We start from the raw sequence: 15,533 nt of genomic DNA on the forward strand, positions 1-15,533 counted from the left end.
AGATTTAAATTTATTACCAGGTGTCATTTCATATCACCTCTATTAACATTTGTTAAGAGCTCTATTGAGTTTAGAAAGGATGGCATCTAATTGTTTGACTTGGAAAAAAAAAATTTTATACTGCATGCAATTTATGTATATAAAAAAAAAAAAAAAAAATGATTTAAAATATTTTTCTAAATAACTTCATATTATCTTATTTGAACTCATAAATCTATTTTTTTTAAAATTTAATTCCATTATTTGTTGTGATACAAAAAGATCGTTCATCTCTAGTATCTGCTATCATTCTATTTGCTTTATATCACCTTCGGTTACTTAAAATATACATATTCAAATACTATAGGCCCACTATCTCCACCAATACAAATTCTTTACAATAAACACTAGAACGAATAATATACATTATGTATCTAAATTTAAGCACAACTGGAGCAAGTGGCTTGTAATCTTATTTTGATATTGAGTATTCACAATGTTACTAACTAAGAAAATTAATTTGATTTAGAATCTGTCTGCTTCTTTCATCATATCAAAAATTTGTTTAAAAAAAAAAAAAAATAGAAAAGAAATTGTAACTTCAAAAACATATGTATATAGAAATTGAAACTACTAAAAAGTAGAAAGTAGAAATGATACATAATCAATTTTAGAATAGATTTATATATTTATATATAAGATCGAAGTTCACTATAAAAAAAAACTCATGTTTATAAAGATGATACTTGGTTGGAAATACATTACAATAATTGATAGGATGTGAAGTTTATAACCCCAAAAAAAATATAAATAAAAATAATTATTATTCTTTTATTTACTTTTTTTTTATTCTAAATAACATTGATTAATTAATTAATTTATACAGTATTGATCAATATTTGTACAAAAAAAAATGAAAGGTAAAATTATTTTAACTTTATTAGTTTTGTTTGTGGTCGGACTCTATGCCCAAGGATGCAATAGAATGGCTTGTCCACAAGTTTCAAAATCACATTGCAACGCCAACAATGGTCAATTCATAGAGAGAAACCTCGATGCCAGACCTGTTCACCATTGCTGTTCCTTCTGCTTGTATCGTGGTGAAGTAAGTTAAATAAAAAGAACAATAAAGTTTTACAAAGTCTAAAATTATTAATAAACTCTTTAAATTTAAAAAAAGATTGGTGAGCGTTGCAATAGTACCTCTGAAATTACTCCCGAATCTCGTGGATATCGTGCATCATGTCAAGATCAATATGCTGTTTGTCATAAGAATACTGGAAAATGTAAGCATTTACTTCTTTAACTGATTTACTTAATTTTAATACTTTTAATTTCAAAAATACTTAATAGGTGGACCTTATGTTACATAATTACAAAAGAAAATTAAAAAATAAATAAATGAAATATTTATTTTTGAAAGTTACAAAAACAATTTTTTATTTTGTATTCATAGTAGTATATAAATAAATAATAATTGATGTTTTGAACTATAGTAAAATATTCCTCAACTATTAACTAATATAATTGATAAGATACTATAATAATAAAGTGGTTAATTATATAGAATTCTAACCCCAAAACACAAATAAAAATAAATATTTTTTGATTTAATTTAAAAATTTTCAAAATGCAAAAACTAACTTCTTGAATGAATTTAAGTTCATTGTTTGATCAACCAAACCTTCAACGTTTAATTCTTACCAGACATTTACACTTTAATAATGGAGAGTACAAAGAGTGGTGTTACTTCAAGTCAAATCGCTCATTTCTTTTATAAGTAGAACTATTAACTATTAGATACCATCTGTATATCCAGCGACTGTCTGGTGAGATGTCTAAAGTTGATTGGCACAATTGGAGTGTGGCTCTGTTGGAATCTTACATGGCGGAGGATCTTCCATATTCCTAACATTGCCGTTGAGTATGGGTGGGTACATCTCTTTAATTTTTAAAAAAAAAAATAGTAGAAAATTAGAAATATTAAAAAAAAGAATTTAGAAATAAAAAAAAAAGTTTACTTACAAGTATTATGATATGATCCTTTGATCCATATCAATCACCTCAAAACTGATTAAAAGGAATGATTAGATCACCCTTTTATACTTTTTTTTTTAATTATAATTATATTTTTAAAAAAAAAAATCTAATTTATTTAAAATTAATTAAAAATTTAGGAGAATTAAAGAATGATTTCTATTATCTAATTTTTATTAAAATCCAAGTAGGTTTGATATTTTATTATATTTTATAATATTAATCTCTATTGCGACAACTTAGAAAAAAAAATTAGTGAAAAACAGCTCAGCCACTATCATTGAAAAAAATTTAACATATTTTGAGGTTGCGCAAGTCGGTGATGTAATAACATTGATATCCTTTTTTTTTTGACCAGTTGAACAAAAAACAACAAAAAAGTTGTAAACTACTACAAAGAATAGGTGTTTGTTTAATATTGGTTTGAGTTATAAAAATACAAATCGAAACAGCATCCGCTGACTGTGAGATATCCAAGAGATTCGCCAATACAAGCTGGATTTTGACGTAGACCATAAAGTTTGAAACCAGCTTCTCTTAGACCTATAAATAGATTGATCCAAACGAGATGTACGGAGGGATTGATTGGTGGAAAAAAATGTGCTTCAAAAGAGAGCAACTTGATACGCTTTGTAAAGTTTGGGCCTTTACTCAGCCATTCTCCAATGACTGCCCATTCACTTCCTTCGATATCCATCTTTAGCATATCGATGTATCCGACATTCAGGATCTCCATCAAGCTCTCCAAAGTATAGACTTCCCATCGCTGAGTAATTTTGGTTCCATATGCAAAACCGGTGAAATTCTTATCGTCCTTGTATGACAATCCTACGTTCCAGTAATTTATCAATTCACTTCTTCTCCCGCTTTTCATCGTCATAGAAGGATCGAATGATTCTATAAATATTATATATGTTTAAAAAAAAACAAACATTAATAACTTATTATTATTATTATTATTTCAAAACAACAACATACCAACTGAACAACCCATCGAACTTATTTTATCGTCAAATGTAAAGTCATTGGCAATACCGAAAGAGAAACATGTACATTGTGTTTCATTGTTGTTTTGGTTGTAAAGATGATTGTTGTCTTTGTGAGTCATCCATTTGTCTTCGTCGATGCAAACTGGCCATGAACCCTCCTCCGGCAGTATAGAATAGAGTCCACCTCCGGCAATCTCTGTCTGATTACAAACTCCGTCTTTTGTTACAACCAAGCTCAAAAGCATAAAAGACAGCTCCTGTACATGACTTTGTAACTGATCTTGATTCTCTGAAATCTCTTTTGCTCGTTGCTTTATATTGACTATATAATTATCGAGTTTCGAATGACCAACAACGGTAGATATCTTGTTTTTCAATTCTATATGTACATCTCTTTGTTGATCTAGTGTGACGACATCATTATAAAAATAAAAAATTGAACTATATACTATGATAATAATAAATACGATATAGATCTGTTTTCTTTTAGTAATAGTCATTATTAGATAAAAATAATAACTAAAACCATATAAATAAAAAAAAGATAAAATAAACAACAAATAATAATATAAATTATAATTATTTTATAAATTCATTATTTATAGTTAACTAATATAATAATTATATATATTTTTAAAGTGGTTTGTTTGCTTTGTTTTAAGATAAAGAGACTTTTTGTAGGTTATTGGGCAACGATGAAAAAAAAAAAAATGGGTTCGGAGTAATAATAAATCCGAAACTTGGATCTCTATTTTTTTTTTTTTTTTGAAAGATAATTGATTATTTAATCAATATAATATATTAATTGAGATAAATGTAAGATCAATAGAAGAAATTCTTATTGTTTTTTTGTTTTTTTAAAGTTTTGTAACTTTAAAAGTAGTAGTAGTTTTAAATTCTTTTTGTTCGCTTATTAAAATTTGAAGGTTTTATTTTCATTACAAATAAATTCTAAATTCTTAATTCTTAATTCTTGATATGCTCAATTGACAATATCATAATGATTAAGTAATACTCTGAGAAAAAAAATTTTCATAATAAATCACAAAAAAAAAAAAAAAAAAAAAACGAATCAATTGTAAAAAAAAAGTGATCATATGATCGTAATAAAGTTTGAATAGTGGATACTCAATCAATTAGATAATATTTCATCGAAAATAGAATGGTATTCAGAAAGTTATTTGGTAACTTGACCCCAAAGATGGGTAACAAGCACTACTATAAAGGAAGAGGCGTTAGAAACCAGGGTATAATTAATTCAACAGGTAATCTATCAACACTTTGTTTTTTTTCATTCACTCAATGTGAAAAACAAAACATAGAAACAAATCGTCGAACAACTAGACTAGTTCAGTTAGTTTAGATTTAGTTTATCTTTTTTTTTAACTCTACTACATAACATTTAAACTAACTTTTGACTATTTATATATTTATTAAACCTACCTACAAATAAACAGCTAGATTTCAGTTAGATTTAAGTAAAAAAGAATATATACATACACCAGATTTGACAAATTGCGAGGTATGTATCAAACGATCTTATGATCTAGATCATAACAATAAATATTGTTTCATTGTGGTAGAATAACCCGTTTTAACATCAATTTTAATTAATACTATGATATAGCTTAAACCATACGTATCTAGACATTATTTTTTCAATACTACCGAACAAGTTAAAGAGAAGCAAGATCAAAAGATTCAAAACAGACAAAAGAAACTCGAAAACCTAAAGTTTTAAATAAAATATGAATAATAATATAGAATATTTAAATATAATCACAATGTCATTGTAGTACAAGTTCAACTTTAAATTATTATTGATGTTTGTTGTAAAGTAAAAAATACATTACTTTAATACTCTATAAAGCGTACAAATAGATCAATGATTAATAGATTACATTTATATATAATCAAGATCAAAAAAAAACAGTAAAGTACGATCGTTATTATAATATGATTGGTCTATATTAAATTAAAGTGTTTATTTTATTGTTGTCGATTAACATTTGATTGATGTTTTGTTGTCCTATTAATTAGTTAATTAATATTTAATATTTTAATGCACTCTTCAATGCAACTAACCAGTCATCCATTGACTTTGAAGAGTCACAACAAAGGTGCCAAATTCTCTTGGGTGTTCGTATATCTATTCCAAAGTATTCTGAATCTTTATCCTTGTCTTTGCTGGCAGAGCTACTATTATTGTCAAAGTTTACATTTATATTACAATTGTTTGGTTTGATCGCTACAAAGATGGCCGTGTGCAAATCGATTGATCCTTTATACTTTAAGTTCTCGTAGTTGATTTGTTCGGACTGATGTGATATCGTATTCGATCTATCTTTATTACTTTCATTATCTTTACCATTACTATTACTATTATTATCTTTACTATTACTATTGCTACTGTTAATATCATTTATATTGCTATTACTATTATTATTATTGCTATTACTATTTAAATCTAAATCGAATGTACTTGATGTTGTTAGTTGTGGTGTCGTTATGTGTGGTAGTTGTTCTTGTTGGTGTTCTCTTAATGATGACGTCGGAAGATCGTAATAGATCATTGTCTTTCTCATGTCCAATATGAAATACCTCTTCTTCCAAGACTTTACTTTATTGCCACGCTTCTTCATCCAGCCTTGTTTGATAATGCCACCCGAAGGTACACCTTTACTCATTGCCTCAAGTGGATTCGATTGGAATGATACTGGTTCATTAAAACTACTACTAATATTACTATTATTACTATTACTATTATTATTATTATTTACAATGTTTGTTGTGTTGTTGATGTTGTTTGCAGGTGGTTTCGATACTACTGCTTTATGCCACCCTCCAACAGAAACTACTCTCTCTGGTTGCAGAGGTGTCATTGATGCAGAAGCAGCAGCAGCTAATGCACTTGCTATACTATTATTATTGCTATTGGTTGTGTTGTTATTATTATTATCTATTGATACATCGACCAATTGTAACTCTGGGGAACTATTGCTATTGGATGTGCTAATGGGTACGGGTGGTAGTGGATATTTAGGTGGTGAATGATAACTATTGGTTTGTCTTTTTAATATTTGAATATGATTAGTAGTATTATTATTATTATTATTGTTGTTGTTGTTGTTGTTTGTAATTGAAATGGTAGATAAATCAACATCTATTCCACTGAATAGTGATGAATTTTCATTGGTTTGTTGATTTAGGTGATGATTGGTTGGTACGCCGATTGGTGAGGAGATGAATGATGATGAAACCTGATCGTAGATGTTGACTTTCTTTATCTTTTTGTCTTCGTTAATGATCTTTTGACTGTTTGCTAGCATGATTCGCCATTCTATCACTGAGAATACTAAATTGTTGATGGTGGACTCCAAGTAGAACAAACGCTCAAGATCATCGTTGATCTTTGACAGCAATGTCATAAACTCCACCCATAGCAAAGCAATCGGTCCCAGCATTCCAAAAGATCCATCCGACTTTAACTTTGATCTAGCTGCCGACACTATATTCGGTGATACAACCGCATTGCTTGTTGTTGTCATCGTTGTTGTTGCTGACGATGGATTGGGATTAGGTCTTTTACTTCCTATTATTGTTTGATGTTGTTGTTGTTGTTGATGATGACTATGTTGTTGTTGCTGTTGTTGTTCATCTATTAATATTGTTGTTGTTGTTGTATTTGTAAGTGTATTATTAATGTTTGTGTTATGGTTGTTGTTGTTGTTGTTATTTGTAGTAGAAGATGGTCTTCCTCCAATATCAATGATTGCCTTTTCCAGTAGTATTCTTTCGGCTTCGATGAATGTGGAGAATGACGATTGGTGTGCTTCTATTAGAAGGAGACGGTCGATGTCGTAGCTCGACACCTCAGAGAGTGCACGCTCCAGTGAGAATCGCATTGTTTGGTATTGTCTGTCCATCGCCATCACTGCTTCTGCCACCGGTAACAATCTAACATTGACTTTCTTCATATTGACAGCAGAGATATCGTAAAAGTTATTCTCAGTGTTGAATGTCTGCTTGACATACGGCAGGAATGCAATCGATAGCCATTCATCTAGATAGGCATTGTGAAGTGTTGCGAATGTTCCTGTTCCCTCCATACTGTACTGTGACCCACACAACACTTTTAAGTAAAACAACTAACTATTATTATTGAACTTTAATTTAATTAAATTAATTAAAATATATTATTATTTGTTGATTGATTGATTTGTCTTTTACAAAAAAAAAAAACAAAACACACTGTTTTTTTTTAATAATTATTTTCCAATGAGGATATCTTATAAATTTGATTTTTGAACAAAACTTCTTTTTTATTTCTTTTTTGGTTTGATTTTTTTTTTTTTTTGTTTTTATAAAAATTTCCAAAAACCCATACCCACCCGATATTGATGACCCCACTACTTTTAAGTGTGGATATTTTTTTATCCATCGGATAAAAGTGCCTAGATCTATTTGATCATGTCAACATTTTCAATAAAAGTGACGTTGTTGTCACTATTGAAAACTTTAAAATATGTTTTAATTAATTCTTTACACTCATATAAAAATAAAAATCAACTTATTTACTTTTTGAAATTTTGAATTTAATAGATTACTTTTTATTTTAGACCATTGTTGTTTTTGATTTATTCTTATCTTTTTTTATTGTTGATATCGTTGTCAAAATAAATATTTTTTGTTTGATTTTTTAAAATCTTTGACTTTATTGTTCAACAACAACATCCAATTTTTATTAATCTTTGAAGTATCACAAAAACAATTAATCTGTGCTTGCCTAAAAACAGTCTAATAAATCAACCACAAAAAAAGCCAATATCTGCAAAAAAACATAAAAAAGATACCAAAAGAAACGACGAGATTTGCCTCCACGCACCCTTTTTGATTGAAAAGATTTTGATTTGATTGTGATTTGATTTTTGTTGTGATCAATCGTTTTTAATTAATTTACATTATTTCAAAATTATAATAATATTCATCTAGAGAAAAAAAAAGAATCATTCCTTTTGTTTTTTAGTTTTGTTTTTTATTTAATCGTCAAACAAGTAAATAAATAGAAAGATAAGAAACTTTGTTAATTATTTATTATTTTAGAAAACCATTTTTAGATATTTTGTTTTATCTTTTTTTTTATTTTTCTTTAGTTGCTTAAATAGGAAAAAGAGAAATAGTAGAAAAACAAATATAATGGTTTTACAAATAAAACTTGTGAATATTTTAATATTCATTGTTGTTGGTAGTTTTCTATCAACTATAGGGTCGGTGAAATCTCAAGTAATCACTTTTTATTCACCACTCTTTGGTTACAAATTTGGCGTCACCGAGTTCACTGTAAGGGGAACTGGTTTTGGTGCTGCACCTGAGCTCTATATCGCTTCTATCAGACAACTGATGATAGAGGTAGATGTCAATCCATCCGGTACCTCTACATTCGTATGGGAAATCAGGAATCCCAATAGATTGGATAGAAACTATATGAAAATTCAATATGGTTTCACAGTGGTATTTCCAGTTTTGCCAGTTGAAGAAATTTTCTTTAATTTTATAAGTAAGTTAAATATTTTATTTAAATTCATTCTTTCAATTTTTTTTAATAATTATATATTAATATATTTATATTCTTATGATAGCTGCAAAAATAAATTCTTTTACACCAGAATTTTATTATCCTAGAGCTCTGGATAATCAAGTGACATTGACCATTTTTGGAGAGAATTTAATTTTGTTTGACAACGATCCAAAACCAATGGTGAGATTTGAAAATAATGAAAATCAAGGAGAATTAAAAGTTGTCTCTTATTCAAAAACTCAAATCCAATGTACCATACCAAACTTGGAAGAAAATGTTGCTATGGATTTCTCAATCGTAGTCTACCCTCAAAGTCTTCCGGGTGGAGTTATTGCACCAAGTCTCTTTTTCTATACAATACCACTTCAGAATCGAGTGGTTCCAACAAGAGGAATGTCAAACCAACAGCAAATAACAATTGTTGGAGGTCCCTTCCTTGAATTCCCACAAAGCTATGCGATTGTTGTTGGTGGTCAAAACTGTGTGATTAAAAAACGTTCCAGCACAAGAACTATCTGTGATTTTGTTAACACTCAAAACGTCCAACCTGGCACTGAGTTAGCTCTTCCAATTAAGTCAACCATCGATGGTCAGTTTGTCCTTGGTCTAGTTAATTATGTTATTTTCAGTAAGTTTTAATATTATAAAAAAAAACAAACAATTTGTGAATATTTCTAAAACTAATAATATTAATAATATAAAAGAACCAAATATCTTAAGTTTTAATCCAAGTGCTTCATATTCAAATACCGAATTTGATATATCAATCAAAGGAAATTATCTTTCAACAGCTACCTCTGTTTTAATTGGACCGTCACCATGTACTATTACATCGATTTCAGACAATGAAATTATATGCAATTTTAATACTATTGGTGACGATCTTATTGGTGATCTCGATGTAAATGTTTATTTTGATGGAGATACTTTTGTTACCGGTGATGAACAATTCATATTCGTAGCCAGACCCTCGCTATTAAAAATCACACCAACCCAAATCTTTACGGTAGGAGAATGGGAGATCAACGTAGTTGCACAACACTTCATTGATGACAATTACATTGTTATCAATGGTGTTGAGATGGAGGCAGTCCCTATCACCGACACTCTTTACAAGGTTAAAGTAGATCAAAATACGCTGAAATGGGCATTGGGAGATTATGATTTGACCATTCATTCCAAGTATGATCCAAATGTAGTATCGGAATCATTGACTTTATCAGTTGTGGATTCTGACATAACAATTAGTCCCAATTTTGGATATTACTTCTCACAAACTCCAGTTGAAATTGCATTTACAAATTTTCCAATTCAATTTTCCCCGACTGTAGCAATGGTTGCTACTCTCAACAATCAACCAATAGGTGGAAACATCATAATTCTCAGTACCCAAAAATTAGGTGTTACTGTTCCTCCATGTACATCTGATGACAACATGGTTTCTGTTCTTACCATAGATTTCACCTATTACGTTTTCACAATTTCATTCAATTTCAACTATTTGCAACCCTCCTACGATAGTTTCATAAAGCCAGATCTAACACTTTGGCAGGGTGGTGGTTATTTCGAAATTCATGGTGCTAATTTGCAAGTAATCACTTCTATTCAACTGGGTGATTCACTTCTCGATATGTCAAAGTGTACTCATACAACCAACATTTTGATTCGATGTGAAATTCCATCTCGTACTCCTGGTAAATATTTCATGGTTTTGATTGCCAAAGACAGTTTCAATATTGATCACCCATACTCAAACGATGATGAGTTGTTCATTGAATACATGGGTCCTTCCCTTATTTCAGTATCACCAGCACGTGGATCAAAAACAACACAGAATACTCTTTACATTGATGGCACCAATTTACTTGACGACCCCACTCTTATTCAAGTAACTGTTGGAGGATTACAATGTAACAATATTCAAATTATTAATCCTGGATCACAGATTTCTTGTGTGATCGATCCAATGGATAATGTTGGAGAGTTGGATGTCATTGTCATTGTAAATGGTGTTACATCTGATGTCATTGGAAAATATTTGTCCTACTCGATTTCTTGTCTAGGAAGAACTCAACCAGACGGAACCAATGAAGTTGTTGACTGGTGGTTTATCTATAAACTTGGGGCAAATGCACCCGGAAATCCCTATTTATATATTGACTCGAAAATGGAAAAACTTGAATTGTATAATGATCTTCAACACCAAGCACCTATTCCAGATACACAACCCAACCCCACTTTCAGTCCTCTGGAAGCTACATTTGGACAGCCTGGAGTCACTTATTACATGTTCTACAACGACCAAACTGGAACGAGAAAAAATTCTGGCTACAGAGATCAGTCTACATCGCATGACACCTATGGTCATACCAAAGGATTTACATTTTGGGAGGAAATTGGACAGACAATCAATGGTATTCACATTCACCATTCTAACCCATTGTTTCCATCAAAGGCAGACGATGGCAATGGATACAATGGACCCCAAAAAGGTATCAAGTTTCTTGGTAAAAATGATTTCAGCCAACACTTTTTTTGTTATTCGTACAATAATCTCGAATTGGTAACGGAATATATGGTCAAGAACTATGCATTTATTTCGGGTGCTAATGTATTCCCTGATCTAGCAACATCGGTTTCAAGACAACAGGCATTCCCATATCTCTATGACTTGATAATTACCAAGACAATGAGACAAGATTTGCGTAACAACCAATGTGAAGATCAAATAATAAAGGGAAATAGAGATCTCCTAAATTACTGTTATTGGATCTCAAATACTGAAGTAATTGGCAATGGTTTGAAAGCCAAATACTTTAGTAAGATTGGAACCGCTGCAAACGAGAATAATAAATTGTTCAAGGATCCATCAAGATCATCCTATATCTTGTACAAGAGACCCGATATGAAATATGTAGATGGAGTCGATCTCTGGATGGTCGTTGCAGATACATTTGCAAAGAGAATGTTTGTTCAAATGTTTGCTTCCCAAAATAATTATGATGGAGGTCGTCCTAAATACCCAATGCAACCAACTGAGCAAATTCTGAATGTGGCTCACTTAGAATTGCCTCGATATTTATGTCCTAATTCAATGTTAGCCAGTGGCCCAAGATTTGCTTATAGCAGCAATGAACACGCCAAAATAGCTTTTCCAATCTATCCAACATATTCATCACAAATTCGAAATGATAATGGTAACTCTTAAAATGATAATTAATAATACCAATGACTAATTTTTAATTCTATTTGCAGATAATTACTTCTGTGTTGGTGATAATAATAGACATAATGGTCAAGGTGAAAGAGGAGGTGGAGCGATATGTTTCCAGCATGATACTCTAGTTTATCAATTCAATAGAATGGTCAGAAAATATGATACCTTAAATGGAGCGAACAAACAAACAGGACTTTCTACGTATGTCCTATCTATATTCCAAACACTCGAACAATTATAGGAAAATTAATATAATTTTTTTAAATAGTGCTGTTAGTTTATTCTATTCGATTGCTGTACCAATTAAGCTAGAGAGACTAGGTCAACACCCAACTATCAATTGTGAAATTAAAGATTTCATTGCCGGAGAACACTTTTCCAAGTATCCAAGAGAATATACTACAGTTTTGCTAGATACACTTGATGATGTGTCTGATACTACTCTCAATCTCCAGGTTCTCAGAACAACTAATAACAACGTTGCCCCTGAAGGGCAAAGTGCGGTGCTATACGTTGGTGGTGATAATCCAGTTGAAATGGATGTCATTAACTATTATGCAGATGACATATTCTCTTTACATTACATTGCTTTTGATGAGCAAGTGGGATCTATTTGCGACTACGATGGTCAGGTATCTGAATGTACAAAAGAAACAGCTCGTGTTTCATTAATACCAACTACCGATGGTCCTCTCCCAGATTATCCTCCAGCACCCCAAAAACCAGCTACTATACTCAGATACAACATGGCAACAGACAAGAGAAACATTCAGCCTCAACGACAATGAAGATTTCAATATACTTTCGTTCACACAGAGTTACAAGGCAAAGTTCTTTCCAAGGTGGTAACATTATATTTAATTATGTGATCAATGAAAACATTGTCGGTGGAGGTTACTATGATCCTCCAAGAATCTTTAGACAAACTAGTGGTATGTGTGATGAGGAATTAGCATACTATATGACTCTCCACTTCCTTTACACTCAATCCCCCGATACCAATTCATTGATTTATAACGTTGGAGAGAATGCATCACCAAATTGGGCAAATGGTGTTGTTTATGCTATTTCCAAGAAGTTGCTAAATGTAAGTAATTCTTATCAATTATTAATAATAATTATTTTACTAACATCGTAACTATTTATAGCATTTTTATGGAATGGATACAACTCAAATAGAGCCATGTTTTTCAGTTGTTGATGGTTTCACAGATATTGAAGACAATCAAGAGTAAGATTAAAAAATTATAATATATTTAAATTTCTGTAATATTAATTTATTTATTTATTTTTTAGTGATGGTTCAATGGAAGATCCAGATGATTCAGTTCTTTTCAAGAGAAGTGCTAGTGCTGCTTGGGCTTGGATGAACCCTATTTATGACGATGGTAGCAATGCTGGTAGAGCTTCAGACGATTCAGTTCCATTAGTAGATTTAGCAAATCTATTGATAAATGTTCTTCAAGATCAGGATCACACCATTGTGTCCCTTTCCAACTTTTATGGCGATATTGGAGTTCAGTACAGGACTGATTTAAATTTCATAACTATTCTACAAAGATACTACCTTATTCCAGTTGCTGTAAATGAAGGTTCAGATTTTAATATGGTTCAAATTAAAATGCCAGTCAGTTCCTTCTTCAAGAGTGAAAACCTTGCTTCGATTAGTACCGACTCAACAATTACTAAAACTCCACTATCCATTGACGAAATTTCTACAAAAACTGGAGTTCAACAGCTCATTGCAACTCAACTGGTCAATGAAAGCGATATTGTTTCCTTGAATATCTACCAAATCGAAAAGCTTGAAGTTGCAATAGACAAGTGGATTTCGATTAATGGTCAAAGTCAAGCCATTCAAGTACTTATCAAGAACCCAGTCACTCAGTATCACAATCAACCAATCAAATTTATCCAAGAACTGAATCATTATCAACATGGAAATACCATCGATCTTAAATCTCAAGCGGTTGGAACTACAGGTACCAAAATTACATTGACATCTCCACTTTCGATTTCATCGATTACTTTCATTTTGGAGAGTATCATAATGAGTGAATCAACTACCAAAACAAAATTGGGAGATCTCGAGGTATATTACCTTCCAAAACCTGAAGCCTATAAAGGATACATTACCAGTGATTATGATGGAATGATCATTTCAACAATCAACTCTCAACTCTGTGATATCCAAATGGTACAACAATCAGATTTCCTATCAAATAATTTCGATGTTACCTGTTCAGGTGTTGGTCCAATTATTACATCTGTCAACATACTTGATGGAATAACTGATGGTGGATACCAGATTACTTTAAGTGGTATCAGATTCAATTCATCGATGATTATTTCAATCGATGATAAAGAATGTTTATCTACTGTATTTATTTCATCAGAGCAATTGGTATGCCAGGTTCCAAGTGGTATTGGAAAATACAAGGAAATTCAAATTTCAACTCAACAAACCATTTTCAATATTCAAAGATCCAAGTTCTTATTCTCTTATGGTGCACCTGAGATTACCAATGTAGAACCAGAAATCATCAAGAGCTATGGTAGTGATTTCATGACAATCACTGGATCAAACTTTGGAAATGATATAACAAAGGTACAAGTTTTGATCGATGAAAAACTTGATTGTACCATTTATGTACTCACCCAAGAGTCAATCATTTGTTTGACACCTCGTGCAATTGGTGATCACAGATCGGTTACTGTCATTGTCGATGATCAAAGAACCATTTTGAACATCGATACACTCGAACAACAATCATTCAGTTTCAGAGGTCCAGAAATCATCAAATTCGTTCCGGCTTCAGGTGATCCAAACGATAAGATTATCATTCTAGGTGATGGATTTGGAAGTTCAGAGGACAATGACCTCCCACCACTCCTTTACATCGGAGATAACTTGGTTCAAATCGATAACTTTACTTATGATTTTATCGAATTTGATTTGGAATACGATACCTCAACACAACCATTGATTATTCAATCGGGCGACCAAACTATATCTTCACAATTCACTTATTATCCAGCAATCTTGACACAACTCAATAACTCTGATATCACAACAACAGGAGGATTGATTGAAATCCAGGGTATTGGACTTGGTATCTCCTATGATGATGTAGAAATCTACTTGAACTCTGTCGAAATCAATTGTAATGCATTCAACGAGTTCATCGAATGTATGATTCCAGCCGGAATCGGAAGAAACATTATCTTAACTGCAACACTCTCTGACGAACCAATTGACTTGGCTGACAACTACACTATCTCCTACAATGCTCCCAAGATTCTCAGCGTCCATCATTCCGATGCGCAAACTCTGGAAATCAATGGATCGGATTTCGTTCCAGTTGAGCTTGGAGTGGCAGTCAACCCTACAACCTCGAACATTAAATTACTATATAACGATCGGACAGAAATATGTACCACATTCAAATCAAGTGAAATTGCTGAGTGCCCATACTCAGACGACATGCCAACAGCAGTTCAAGTGATGGTAGGAGGACAACTCTCGAACACCTATGGTTTTTAATTGAAATAAATTCAAAAAATAAAATAAAAAAATAACAACCAAAATTTAAACAAATTATTGGTTCAATCAAAGAAATTTATTAAAATGTGTAAATGTTTATAAATACTTATCGCAGATCATGATTATCCAAAAAAAAATTTTACTTTAAAGTTTATTTTTCCATTCATTATCTTAAAAGTTTTTTTTGAA

General features: G+C 31.2%; 3 protein-coding genes across 3 annotated transcripts; 2 read left to right on the top strand and 1 right to left on the bottom strand.

The window, feature by feature from the left end:
* Positions 1 to 892: 892 nt before the first annotated feature.
* Positions 893 to 1,352, top strand: PPL_04275 (uncharacterized protein; the record flags this gene model as incomplete). The annotated part of the gene is made up of 3 exons (XM_020575181.1): positions 893 to 1,084; positions 1,160 to 1,265; positions 1,333 to 1,352. The coding sequence occupies 3 exons, from the start codon at positions 893 to 895 to the stop codon at positions 1,350 to 1,352; spliced, it is 318 nt and encodes a 105-aa protein (XP_020434701.1).
* Positions 1,353 to 1,418: 66 nt separating this feature from the next.
* Positions 1,419 to 7,114, bottom strand: PPL_04276 (uncharacterized protein; the record flags this gene model as incomplete). The annotated part of the gene is made up of 7 exons (XM_020575182.1): positions 1,419 to 1,469; positions 1,784 to 1,919; positions 2,457 to 2,559; positions 2,995 to 3,453; positions 4,623 to 4,734; positions 5,013 to 5,034; positions 5,091 to 7,114. The coding sequence occupies 7 exons, from the start codon at positions 7,112 to 7,114 to the stop codon at positions 1,419 to 1,421; spliced, it is 2,907 nt and encodes a 968-aa protein (XP_020434702.1).
* Positions 7,115 to 8,201: 1,087 nt separating this feature from the next.
* On the top strand, positions 8,202 to 15,344 carry PPL_04277 (uncharacterized protein; the record flags this gene model as incomplete). Its single annotated transcript, XM_020575183.1, has 8 exons — positions 8,202 to 8,562; positions 8,645 to 9,211; positions 9,288 to 11,780; positions 11,839 to 12,001; positions 12,069 to 12,432; positions 12,540 to 12,887; positions 12,949 to 13,031; positions 13,097 to 15,344. 8 exons carry the CDS (start codon positions 8,202 to 8,204, stop codon positions 15,342 to 15,344), a joined length of 6,627 nt encoding a protein of 2,208 aa, XP_020434703.1.
* Between the last annotated feature and the right edge of the window lie 189 nt (positions 15,345 to 15,533).

The sequence above is a fragment of the Heterostelium album genome (assembly GCF_000004825.1).
Source record: "Heterostelium album PN500 unplaced genomic scaffold PPL_contig9, whole genome shotgun sequence".
NCBI classification, from domain to species: domain Eukaryota; phylum Evosea; class Eumycetozoa; order Acytosteliales; family Acytosteliaceae; genus Heterostelium; species Heterostelium album.